Raw genomic sequence first — 12,440 nt, 5'->3', positions numbered from 1 at the left:
GGAGGTGGTTTTTTCCAGCCCTGGCAGTCTGTGGCTGTGCATTGAGCTGTGTCCTGGAATCTCTGGGTTTTGAGTGAAAGGCTCATAAGTATTTTTGAAAGGCAGTGAATGTGGCCTTTTACATAAAGTTTTTGGGGAAAATTACCCATAACTTTATCCTCTTGCATACTATTTTAAATATTCACTTTCAGTCTCTTTCTGTACATAGAATGTATCTTATTACAGTTGTAGACTCTACATAGTTTCGTTACCTCCTTGATTTATTTAACGTTTGTTTTCTAAGAGTGGTGAAGTTTTATATTATAGGATTAGTGCATAATGTTCCCTCAAGTGGATTTAACTAGAATTTGTTTGATCATTGCCTTGTCTGATATTTAGATTGTTTCTGATATTTTCCCCAAAGACACTACTGCAATGAACATCTTTGTGCACATGAATTTTTTCTTTTCTTTGGGTTATTATCTTAGGGTAAGTTTCCTAACAAGAAGTGATTAGATCTGAGGTTATGACTGTCCATACCTAGTCCCAACTTGTTTTGTCAAAGGGTGTATAGGTTCACATTGCATATAATCTTTTAACACAATCTTTGTAGTTTCAACACTTTGTAGTAGTTGGATAGTATGATATTTTGAATTGCTAATAAGTAAAAGTGGCATGAAATTATTAAATTTCCATTTCTTTTTATTATTTTATATGACAGTAATATATGTGATAATTAAAGTTAACTCTTTATATTTAATTTAGAAAATTAATGGGCTTAATTGAAAATGTAAAACATTAAAAAAGTACTTGGTGTCTGATGTTATTATACTTGATTCTTTTCTGACAGCTTGCCGATGTTCACTGTGCTCAGGAAATTTACCATTCCACTTACTTTACTGCTGGAAACCATCATACTCGGGTGATTTTTTTTTTTTCCTCTCTTCCTTTGGTGTCGTCTCCCCACACACCCACATTATTTTTACCTAGCAAATTCTCAACATCTAGTCATCTTTACAAATAGTTGGTTTGAAGTGCTTGTTGAAATAACTAAAGGGCCAATGGTTTATTCATTTAAAAGCAGACTCCTATTTCCATGATTTCTTAACATGTTATGAGTGTTTTTTTTTAAAGTTATAATTTTATAATTAGACAAATAATATGCACATGTAGTAGAAAATTCTAAAAAAAAACAACCACTGCAAAACAGATGTAAATCTGTTTTCTGAGCTGAATGGAATATACACTGATTCTGGAATGGCAAGGAAAAGTTGTCCACATGTAAGGATGTGTGCTATACTATGGTAGGTGTGCAGGAGATCAGGGAAATTCATTCTGATGCAGTAATTATGATGTAATATCAGAATAAATTAATTCCTATAATGTTGGTTTTAAAATTTCATGTAAAGATATTCAGGTTGACTCTAAAATGGTGATTCTTGATTTTGCTGTGGAGATTACTAAACAATGAAATTAGGATGATGGTCCAGTGTTCTAAGTTTTACTATTGAATTTTTTCTTAATCTTTGGATGCTTGATAAAAGTACAAACCAACTAGACCTACCAGCAGGAGCTCTTCTGCCTTTTTTTTTTTTTAATTGAAGGATAATTGCTTTACAGAATTTTGCTGTTTTCTGTCAAACCTCAACATGAATCAGCCATAGGTATACATATATCCCCTCCCTTTTGAACCTCCCTCCCATCTCCCACCCCAACCCACCCCTCTAGATTGATACAGAGCCCCTGTTTGAGTTTCCTGAGCCATACAGCAAATTCCTGTTGGCTATCTGTTTTACATATGTAAGTCTCCATGTTACTCTTTCCATACATCTTACCTTCTCCTCCCCTCTCCCTGTGTCCATAAATCTGTTCTCTATGTCTGTTTCTCCACTGCTGCCCTGTAAATAAATTCTTCAGTACCATTTTTCTAGATTCCGTATATATGCATTAGAATACAATATTTATCTTTCTCTTTCTGACTTACTTCACCTTTTATGCATTTTGTCCCAGCATCTCTCTAGTGAGAACAGAGAAGTACATTTGTAATTAGATTAAGACAAATACTTAAGAAATAAAGTAAATTTGGTTTGATTTACTAATCCACTTAATGTGCTTTTAGTGCTCTTTTTACGTAAAGCATTGTCCATTAGATTTTTATGATAGCTATAAAACTGTTAACAATGTCTATTCTCAGTTTATTTAAAAGTATAATTTGTATTTTTCCTCTCCTCCTCCTTTTCTTTATCTATCTACCTATCTATCCTCCACTATTTATTTATTACAGGAAACAATACTCCTTGAACATCATTGTCAGTGTCTTTGCCATCATTCTTGGTGCTTTCATAGCAGCTGGGTAAGACTTTGGACTATTTCTGCTCAATAACTCCTTTGTGTCTTTGACAACAGGCCTGGCCCTGTCCTCATTTTTCATTTTCCATCTGGTTGCAGTTGAATTGAACAGCTAAGAGACAAATCTGTTGATGTTAGTGGAACCTCCATATATTACTGTGAAAGTCAAACTGAGTTCCAAGTTGGCCAGAACATTTCCGAGAAATATGTATAGCGAGCATTACAAGATATTAATACAGCTTTTCTTCATAAAAGGAATGAACTGTGTACTTTTATTACTGAATGTTTGTCTTCAATATAAAAATTTTACCAAGAGTTTTGAGACGTTCTTAGGCTAAGAATATAACAGATTTATAAAGCCCTTATATGCTGATTTGTTTTATCATCCAGTAATGCCTTAGCGGTCAATATTTCCAGGGGTGGAATACTCTCATTAAATGTATTCGTATGTTTGGGACATGAGCCAATACCAGTGTATGACTGCTATCTTATTCATTAATAAGTCTGACCAGGAATAAGGACTTCAAGTTTGCATCTGAAAGCAGGCACTCAGACTCCTTTTATAGCACAGTGTTTAAAGTATGTGTGCAGTTACTTTTCTTGGGTTGGAAACTTAACCCTGCTGTCAGCTCTTTCTTAGCCTCTCTGTGCCTTTTTCCTCATTTATGATACATTTAGCCATTTGTATCTGAGGCTTTTGCATCTGTGGATTTAACCAGGTATGGATCAAAAATATATATTTTTAATTCTAGAAAATCCCCCAAAGCAAAACTTGAATTTGCTGTGCACTGGCAACTATTTACATGGTATTTACATTTGTAAATAGTTGCCAGTGCACAGCAAATTCAAGTTTTGCTTTGGTGGATTTTCTAGAATTAAAAATATATAAAAGGCTTCCCTGGTGGCTCAGAGGATAAAGCGTCTGCCTGCAAAGCAGGAGACCTGGGTTCGATCCCTGGGTTGGGAAGATCCCCTGGAGAAGGAAATGGCAACCCATTCCAATATTCTTGCCTGGAGAATCCCATGGACAGAGGAGCCTGGTGGGCTACAGTCCACAGGGTCGCAAAGAGTCTGACACGACTGAGTGACTTCACACACAAGTATTATAAAGTAATCTAGAGATGATTTAAAGTATATGAGAGGGTGTACATAGATTAGGGCTTCCCTGGTGGCTCAAATCGTAAAAGAATTCGCCTGCAATGCAGGGGACCCAGGTTTGATCCCTGGGTCAGGAAGATCCCCTGGAGAAAGGAATGGCTACCCACTCTAGTATTCTTGCCTGGAGAATTCCATGGACAGAGGAGACTGGTGGGCTACAGTCCATGGGGTCACAGAGTCAGACACGACTGAGACTAACAACAACAACAACATAGGTTACATACAAACTTTGCACATCGATTTATATAAGAGACCTGAGCATGCACAGATTTGGGTGTCTGCATGTGGAAGGGTTAGAGGTGTGGGGTCCTGGAACCAATCCCCTGTGGATATGGAGGTATAACAGTAATAGAAGAGAAAAACCTACATGAAGTGAAGGGAAGAAAGAAAAGGTCAGAGGAATTTCAGTTAAACTAGTTTCATTAACTTATTTAGAAACAAGAGTTCTGGATCATCAATTGCAAATTAGTGGTGTGGGCTACAGAGCCAGGATGTCTGGAACCTTATTCTAGTCTCCTCACTTACCAGCTGTATAACTACGAACAAGCTACTCAACCTCCCTGTGTCTCAGTTATTTTGACTGTTAAGTGAAGATTAGAATAGCATCCCCCTAATACGGTCACTTGTGAGCATTAAATGTAATAGTGAGCCAGGATTCACTCTAATTTATGGCTGAGTCCAACAGAAACATGTTGCAGCATTTACTGTATGCCAAGCATCATTCTATGTGCTAAAGAATCTAGCAGTTAATAAAACAGACAAGAATTCTTACCTTCATGGAGTTTCCATTCTAGTAGACGGTGACAGATATTAGCGATAATAATGATGTGTATTATTGTTATATTGCAAATAGAAGGGGAAAAAGTGGAAACAGTGACATATTTTCTTTTCTTGGGCTCCAAAACTGCTGTGGATGGTTACTGCAGCAATGAAATTAAAAGACGCTTGCTCCTTGGAAGAAAAGCTATGACAAACCTAATAGCGTATTAAAAAGCAGAGACATCACTTTGCCAACAAAGGTCCATATAGTCAAAGCTGATTTTTCCAATAGTCATGTACCAGTGTGAGAATTGGACCATAAAGAAAGCTGAGCGCCAAAAAATGGATGCTTTCGAACTGCAGTGCTGGGGAACACTCTTAAGAGTCCCTTAGACTGCATGGACATCAAACCAGTCAATCCTAAAGGAAATCAACCCTGAATATTCATTGGAAAGACTAATGCTGAAGCTGAAGCTCCAATACTTTGGCCACATGATGCAAAGAGATGACTCATTGGAAAATACCCTGATGCTAGGAAAAATTGAAGGCAAAAGGAGAAAGGGATGGCAGAGGATGAGATAGATAACATCACCAACTCAATGGACATGAATTTGAACAAATGCTGGGAGACAGTGAAGGACAAGGAAGCCTTGTGTGCTGCAGTCCATGCAGTTGCAGAGAGTCAGACATGACTTAGAAACTAAACAACAAACTATTGTTATAAATGTGTTTAGTCCCTTACCTAGGCCAGGGTTTATTATTTGAATTTTTATCTGTAATTTCCTTTTCTCCAATTCTAGCTATGTCTGAGCTGGCCTGTTTGGTTTCATTGCTGGTCCAGACATTAAGCAACCACACTTAGAGCCTAAGTTTTGGTCATGAAGACTTTTGTTCAAACAGAATAAGATACATAAAGTAGCTAAAAATGGCATTTGTTCTATTGAAAGTGCCTTCCTCCTACAGGGCTCTGAGGTCTCCACTGGGCCTCCTCTCTTTTCTAGGTTTCTTGGAGCTCAGTTTGAAAACCACTGACTTAGAGTCATTGAAGACTTCTACAAAAATTAGTTTATAAAAATGTAAGTCTTTGATGAAGAATGGCAGTTCAGGTACTGTGTGTGTGAAGGCACATTTCCAGAAGCAGTTAGTAGGAATTCAGCTCATATTTAACATGTGTGATAACTCTAAAGAGCTGAAAGGGTAAATAGTGTTTCCTGAAACATCTCACTTCTACCCAAGAGCCAGCTTGGAGTAGTAATTCTCGACTTTTTCTTTCCTCAGCACCCACAGAATGGATAACCTTCTTATGGGTAATGAGTGCAATCTTAGCTGCAGGCCAGCTGTAACCCCACATTTCTTTGCTGTCACTCAAATTAATTCATCAAATGCAAGTATAGATGAGCCAGTTTGGGCTGCTATAACAAATAGACCCCACATCTTGGTTGTTTAACATCCCAAATATATCCCCCCCCCCATTCCACATACATACCAACATCAGTTAATGCTGTGGGGGTGCTCTGTCCATTAATAGCTACTCAGGGACCCAGGCTGGTGGAACCTCTGCCTCAAAGGGGGTTTTCTTTCTCATCTAGAAAGGAAGAAGATTTGTGGGGAATTGTAAATTCACTCTCCAAAGTTTTCCCCAGAAGTGACATGTGTTACCAAAGCATGGCCAATAACAGTTGAAATAGAATGTCTGTGAACACCCCTAAATGGCAATCCCAAGGGTTAACCATGAATCCGCCCCCATCTATAACACAATTAAATTCTTCTCAAACTTCTGTGCTTTCACAACTGGCCTAAACAGATGATGATGGGAATTCTTGGTCCCCCTCAAGTAGGAGATGTGAAAACTCCAAGAATTCCCCTAAGGCTTTCTGAGGAAATAAGTAAAATACTTCCTTTCCATTCCTCTGTAATCTTCAGGTTTTTGCCCATTCAACTCTTTGCCATCCTAAGGATGGCAGATTCTTCTTCTTCTTTTTTTTTTTTTTAGTTTTACAAAATCCTTATTTTATTTAAACTGTTTTGCATTTTCCAGATAATTCAGTTTAGACTCTCAGGAGCGTCCATAGAATCTTGTAACATATGCCAGTCCTCTGTAATAAGCCCATCTTCTGTGCAGGTTCTTCTTTACACTGAGCTGAATAGGGTAGGCACGATTTGGAAAACTCTCCTTTGAGAGATTCTATTTTTGTGATTGAACCACAGAATTCTGATTTACAATGATTTAAAATTATAATGTCACAAATATATTTGTAGGTAAGTAATACCAATGGAAGCTTCAGGCAAAGTCTGGTTTAATTTGCATTCCAATCTTGATGCACTTTTTTGCATATTTCCCTCTTTTTGGTTAGAAATAATCTTATTTTGATACTGAAGGGGACAAGGATATGCCACCCCAAAATGTGCCACTTTGACGTAAATGTTATTTTGAGTTGAAGGCAATTGAGAATCAACAAGTGTGGGAAGAGTTCTCTGCCTTCCTCTTTTCTGCATAAAAGTAGACCATGAATTTCCCTTTGTGAAGGTGTCCCTGGTCCTTAGAATAGGAAAGCAGTTCTTATCACCAGACACAGAGAGTCAGCATCAAGATGAGTCAGCATAAGCAAACCTTATTAAAATAACCCTTATCTTCCATAAGTTTCCTCTATATATTTCCCAGTGCCTTTTCCACAATTTATGTATTCCTTGAAGCCCACACCCTCTGCTATGTTTATGTGGTATATAAGCTCCACAGTCTAACCACCTCTTTGAGTTTCATTTCTTTTCTGTGAACTCCTGTGCATGTAAAATATTTAATACAATTTGTATTTTTTTTTCCTGTTACTCTGTCTATTGTCAGTTAAATTTGCAGGCCCCCAGATACTGACCCAAAGATGATAGAAGAAACCTCCTTGACAATATATAATTCATAAGTATATTATTCACTTATGAATTATGACATGGGTGTGGTACTGTTTGCAAGGTCAAGTGCAGGTGATGAATCATATCTGGGCTTAGCTGTTGGTTACTCTCCTCCCTTTGCCATATTCCCCTCAAATATGTTTGTACTAGTGTTGTTTATTTAAAATGGAAATTGAAGAGAAGGCTTCAAAGAATGGGAAGAAAGAGGCCTTAGAAGAGTTGCAGAGGACATCGGAGAAGGCAATGGCACCCCACTCCAGTACCCTTGCCTGGAGAATCCCATGGACGGAGGAGCCTGGTAGGCTGCAGTCCATGGGGTCGCGAAGAGTCAGACATGACTGAGGGACTTCACTTTCACTTTTCACTTTCATGCATTGGAGAAGGAAATGGCAACCCACTCCAGTGTTCTTGCCTGGAGAATCCCAGGGATGGGGGAGCCTGGTGGGCTGCCGTCTATGGGGTCACACAGAGTCAGACACGACTGAAGCGACTTAGCAGCAGCAGCAGCAGCAGCAGCAGCAGAGGACATGGACCTGCCTTTCCTTTTTGATAGATAGGATAGTGAGGATACTGGTGGTACAGTGACTGTTAGGGGACCAGATGGAAGTGTCCGTTCCTCCTTTGACCTCTTTGGCCTATCACTGCCCGGCTGTCTCCAGAGGGCTGTACTCTGGGGATGGCTCTGTGTACCACAATAAGAAAAGCCACAGGTGGGTTGAACAAATCACTCTCCTTAGGAAAACAAGGCTCAAGCTGATTTATTAGCAAAAGAAGGGCTTCCTAGTCAAAGGAAGATGGTTAATGTCCATCTGGTTTTAAGCTGTTATGATTAACTTGAGGCTTCCTGGTGGCCTGATTTTGTTCTTGTCTGGAGGCAGGGGAGGAGAATCAGCCATTCACCGCCACACAGGGGGAAAGTATGCCAGAGAAAAGGCAGTTTTACCAGCACTGCAAATGGATTTGATCAGGGAAAGAGAAAACAGAAGGCCTCTGAGGCCAAGCTGTGAGTTTCTGATAATCATATTCCTTTGTATTCTCCCTCCCAGTTCTGACCTTGCTTTTAACTTGGAAGGCTATATTTTTGTATTCCTGAATGATATCTTCACGGCAGCGAATGGCGTTTACACCAAACAGAAAATGGACCCAAAGGTACCAGACTTTCACTTCTTTGGCTTTTAGGCTTTGTCATCTGACCCCTGAAATAACATGAAAAAATAAACTTGTAAAGCGGGCATGTAATTTAATTTACATGTTATGATCTATAGATTACTAATTTCTTTTAAATTATACTGTGCATAGATCTTGTTATTCCTTGTCATGCGGAATTTGGGGTGAAAATTAGGTAGGAATGGAAAAACAGGCATTATTTTGGGTACAAAGAAAGAATGCTATATAGAAAGGGAATCATTTTGAAAGGCAAAGTAAAACTAGAAGTTTTTTTACCATCACCATCAGTGATCAAGTAAAGTCAGGAGTATTCTGAAAGCAACTCTGATTTGAGAGTCTGGAGATGTGGGTTACAGATACAAGTATTGCTGAAGAAAGTGAAAGTGAAGCTCATTCAGCAGTGTCCAACTCTTTATGACCCTATGGACTCTAGTCCACCGGGCTCTTCTGCTCATGGAATTCTCCAGGCAAGAATACTAGAGTGGGCTGCCATTCCCTTCTCCAGGGGATCTTCCTGACCCAGGGAGATCGAACCCATGTCTCCTGCATTCTTTATCATCTGAGCCACCAGGCTGACAGGTTAATGTGCCTTCACTTCTCTAAACCTCAGTTTCCTCCTCTGTGGAGTTAGATGACTGGAATGGATAAATGATAAGGCCCTTTCATGAGGGGAGGGTGGGCAGATGGGCTTTCCTCTCATGTGGCTGCCCCTGGGTTGGAGCTCCGAGCCCTTACCCCCCACCCCAGCTGTGCGGGAAGCTCTGGAGGATGGGCCGGGCATATGTTCCTTTGTGCCCAGTTCTTTGTGTTGACTGAGGATGTTTGCTTTGATGGACAGGCTTATTCCTATGAGCTGTTTTTTATCTGCACTGTATTTTTCATTTATTTTTTAATGGCAGTTTTACATAACTGGGTTTGTTGCCTTTTGAGAATCACAATATGTCACCCTGTATGGAAAGTGGTGGATGTAGTCTCTTTAATGAAAATTAAATTTATGCAAGATTGGAAACAAGATACCTGGTGTTTTAACCCTGCTGTTCCTTAATAGAAGGAACAGATGTTTTTAAGAAGTTTTGTTTATATTAGCATTTTTAATGCTATTGACTTTGTTCCAGACTTCCTGTTCTGAATAGCATGCTTAAAAAAAAAAAAAAAAAAAGGAACAATTAGCATGTTAAAGATTGGTGGAACCTCGGAGTCCATCCAGCTCTACCCATTTTATATCTCACTTTTTGGGTAAAACAAATTTTTTTAAAAAATCACAGTATACTTGAAGCATTTTATTTTATGCCAGAAATTTGCTGAAAATATTCAAATACAGAACTGGTCAGAATGTGTATTCTAACTCTGCATAAGTACACGGTTGTATAAATAGCTCCAGGCGAATAAATGGCTCCAGGAAATCTGATGCTTTATATTTCTAAAATTGAGTGGAGTTTTCTTGGCTTTTGCAGGAGTTAGGGAAATATGGAGTGCTTTACTACAATGCCTGCTTCATGATTATCCCAACTCTTATCATTAGTGTCTCCACTGGAGACCTTCGACAGGTAAGTTGATGACAGTCATTCATTCTTACTTAACAGTCTTCACAATTTTAATATTTAACCTGTAGTACTCATTAAAATAAAAAGTGTATAAAGGAAAAAAGTGTTTAAAGGTAACTAGGATTTCCAAAAGCAAGATGTTTGATATCCTCAGTAATACCTTTGGCACTTTCCTTTCTTTGCATTTGTCTTTAAATCCCTGGGAAGTAGCAGGAAGTAGTCAAAAAAACTCTGGCCTTGAAGCGTTTAGCAAGACAACAATAACTAAAATCTGGGGTTTGAGTCTCCCGTTCCCCTTTGTTGGTGTGAGGACCCTGGGAAAGTTAATTAACATTGAAGGGGATTTTGATGGTTTAAAAAATGGATTTACTTATTTATTACCTTTATTATGGACATTTGGAAACACACACACAAAGTAAAGAATGATTTAATGATGGGATTTTAAAGCTAATCCCAGATGTCATGGCATCTGCCTCTAAATATTCCAGGATCTGGAATTTTGAGGTCTTGTTCTTTTGGTATTTGCCCTGTTCACTTATCTGTTGCATACCTGTCAGAGACAGGTAAATTAGCAGAAGGATATGAGGTTCAGCTGGGGCGTGGGGGTATCTCTTAGGGAGGGTGGATGTTCACCCCGTAACATCCACAATGGCCACCTTGAAATGTGCTGGCTCAGAAAGTTGCCAGACACACCACTTGAAGTTCATGTGAGAAACGAGGTGTGCTAGGCAAAACCCTTGTCCAGTGTGGCCTCTGACCTCTTCCACAGATGCCCACCCCACCCCCTGCACCAGTAGCCAGGCATTAACCCTCATTAATCCAGTTGTTGCTAGGCTGGGGTGGTGTTTACAGCCCCCCTACCCCTGCCACCACAGCAGACGTTTACCTACCATATGACAGCATTTCTGCATTTAACGGCATGGTTGTGTGGTGCACACTGATTGAACATCAGTGCCCCTTGTTGCCCGCTGGGGGTTTGAATGACTTCAGAAGGCTGCAGACTCCTGGGGACTCCTGGGGTGAATATTAGGGCTTCTTGTTCCTTCTCAGAACTATACTTTCTCCCTTTTCTGATTCCTTTCTCAGAACAAGGGAATAGTGGACTGGCTTAGTAGCAGTGTCCCCAGGGGTAAACATCTATTTCCATGTGTTTATATTGAAGATTACCAAGAAACACCAGTTTTAATATAGTCTCAGTTTGTGAACCTGGGCCTCACTGTTAATTCAGAATATTGGAAGTTAAAGCAAGTGTCTTTATTAATAACGAACGAGGGCAGAATATCTAAAAACACAGTACTTATTTTTCAGTTGCCATTAGTTAAACCAATTTAGTGCCAGCAGCCTTACATAAACAAGATGAAATTATGAGCCCTCAATGAAGTAGTCCTATTGGCTTGCTTCATTTCATTATTATAAAAATGAGTTTTTCTTTTGAGTCTCTGGAATTCATCTCTTCTGAGATTCTGATGCTTTATCGCTTTTCAGATATATATTTATTTCTAAAGTATAAATCTAGAAACTCTTAGAACACTTGATTGAAACTAAAAGCTTGTTTCACCATAAAAACAATGTTATGAATGGCACAGTGACCAGAAACTGAATTTTAGGCACCTTTTGAAAATAGACTATGTATATTATGTTAATAATTTAGAACAGTATTTCAATAGGAATATGTATTTCTACATTCAAGTTATTGACTTACAAACTTATAGCCTGGTGCTTTCAGAAGTTGCCACCTGCTGTAATTATTATTATTATGCAGAATTATTATAGTTTCTCATCTAATAATAAAAATAGCTAATAATTATCGAGGAATCATTCTATCAGACATTGTTTGAAACAGTGTACATGAACTGTCTCATTACATTCTCACAATAGCCTGAGGAGAAGGTATTATTAATTATCCCCATTTTATATGCAAGGAATCTAGGGCACAATATTTAAATACCTTTCCAAGGAAAGTAGGTGATAGATCCAAGAGGCTGTCTTGCTCTAGAAACACACCCTCTGCTGTAATCTCAGTTTTTAAATTTGTATATTGAAAGTGTTTGTTTCTTTCCTTCATATATGAAAAAGCATGATCTATCACTATAGGTTAGAAAGTATAAGAGACCTTAGATTTTCTTCAGCTTACTCAATTCTAGTGTTCTAGGAGAATATTGTATTCCTATTCTGACTTTCCATGCTGGAGTATCTCAGTATTTACCCTATCTAGCCTCTTCCATTTGATCAGTCTCTTAAGATTTCAAACAGAAGTTCCTATAGTTATGTTAGAGCCCAAGCAATGATAACTATTCTCTGAAATTCCAGATGGATCAGAGCTAAGTATATAGATTTATTTAAACATCTATAAGAAAAATTATTATCAGAAAAATATTTTTTTCTGTAAGAGAAGGCCTCTACAAAAATACAAAAGTCATTACGTTAAAAATTTGACTAACTTGTTATATGGTAAGAGATGCCAAAAGAGATGAGATACTGTAATCAGTATAACTAACAAGTTAGTCAAAATTTTAACTTAATGACTTTTGTATTTTTGTACTGTAATCAGTAATTTTAAAAAACTCTGTAGGAAAAATG

The 12,440-nt window shown here is 38.4% G+C and overlaps 1 protein-coding gene across 5 annotated transcripts in view; it reads left to right on the top strand.

The window, feature by feature from the left end:
- Positions 1-12,440, top strand: part of SLC35D2 (solute carrier family 35 member D2) — a 58,071-nt gene that overhangs the window by 26,797 nt on the left and 18,834 nt on the right. For 3 of the 5 annotated variants that reach the window (XM_040245285.1, XM_040245258.1, XM_040245277.1), the window contains 4 exons: positions 830-901; positions 2,264-2,332; positions 8,196-8,298; positions 9,771-9,863. In XM_040245285.1, the coding sequence (XP_040101219.1) occupies positions 830-901; positions 2,264-2,332; positions 8,196-8,298; positions 9,771-9,863 (337 nt within the window). The remainder of the gene's footprint in view (positions 1-829; positions 902-2,263; positions 2,333-8,195; positions 8,299-9,770; positions 9,864-12,440) is intronic. The other 2 variants (XM_040245267.1, XM_040245294.1) reach the window with 2 other exon arrangements.

This window comes from Oryx dammah, unplaced genomic scaffold (genome assembly GCF_014754425.2).
Source record: "Oryx dammah isolate SB20612 unplaced genomic scaffold, SCBI_Odam_1.1 HiC_scaffold_1, whole genome shotgun sequence".
NCBI lineage: Eukaryota > Metazoa > Chordata > Mammalia > Artiodactyla > Bovidae > Oryx > Oryx dammah.
Note: the sequence above shows the minus strand (reverse complement) of the source record. Positions and strands in the feature narration are given on the sequence as shown.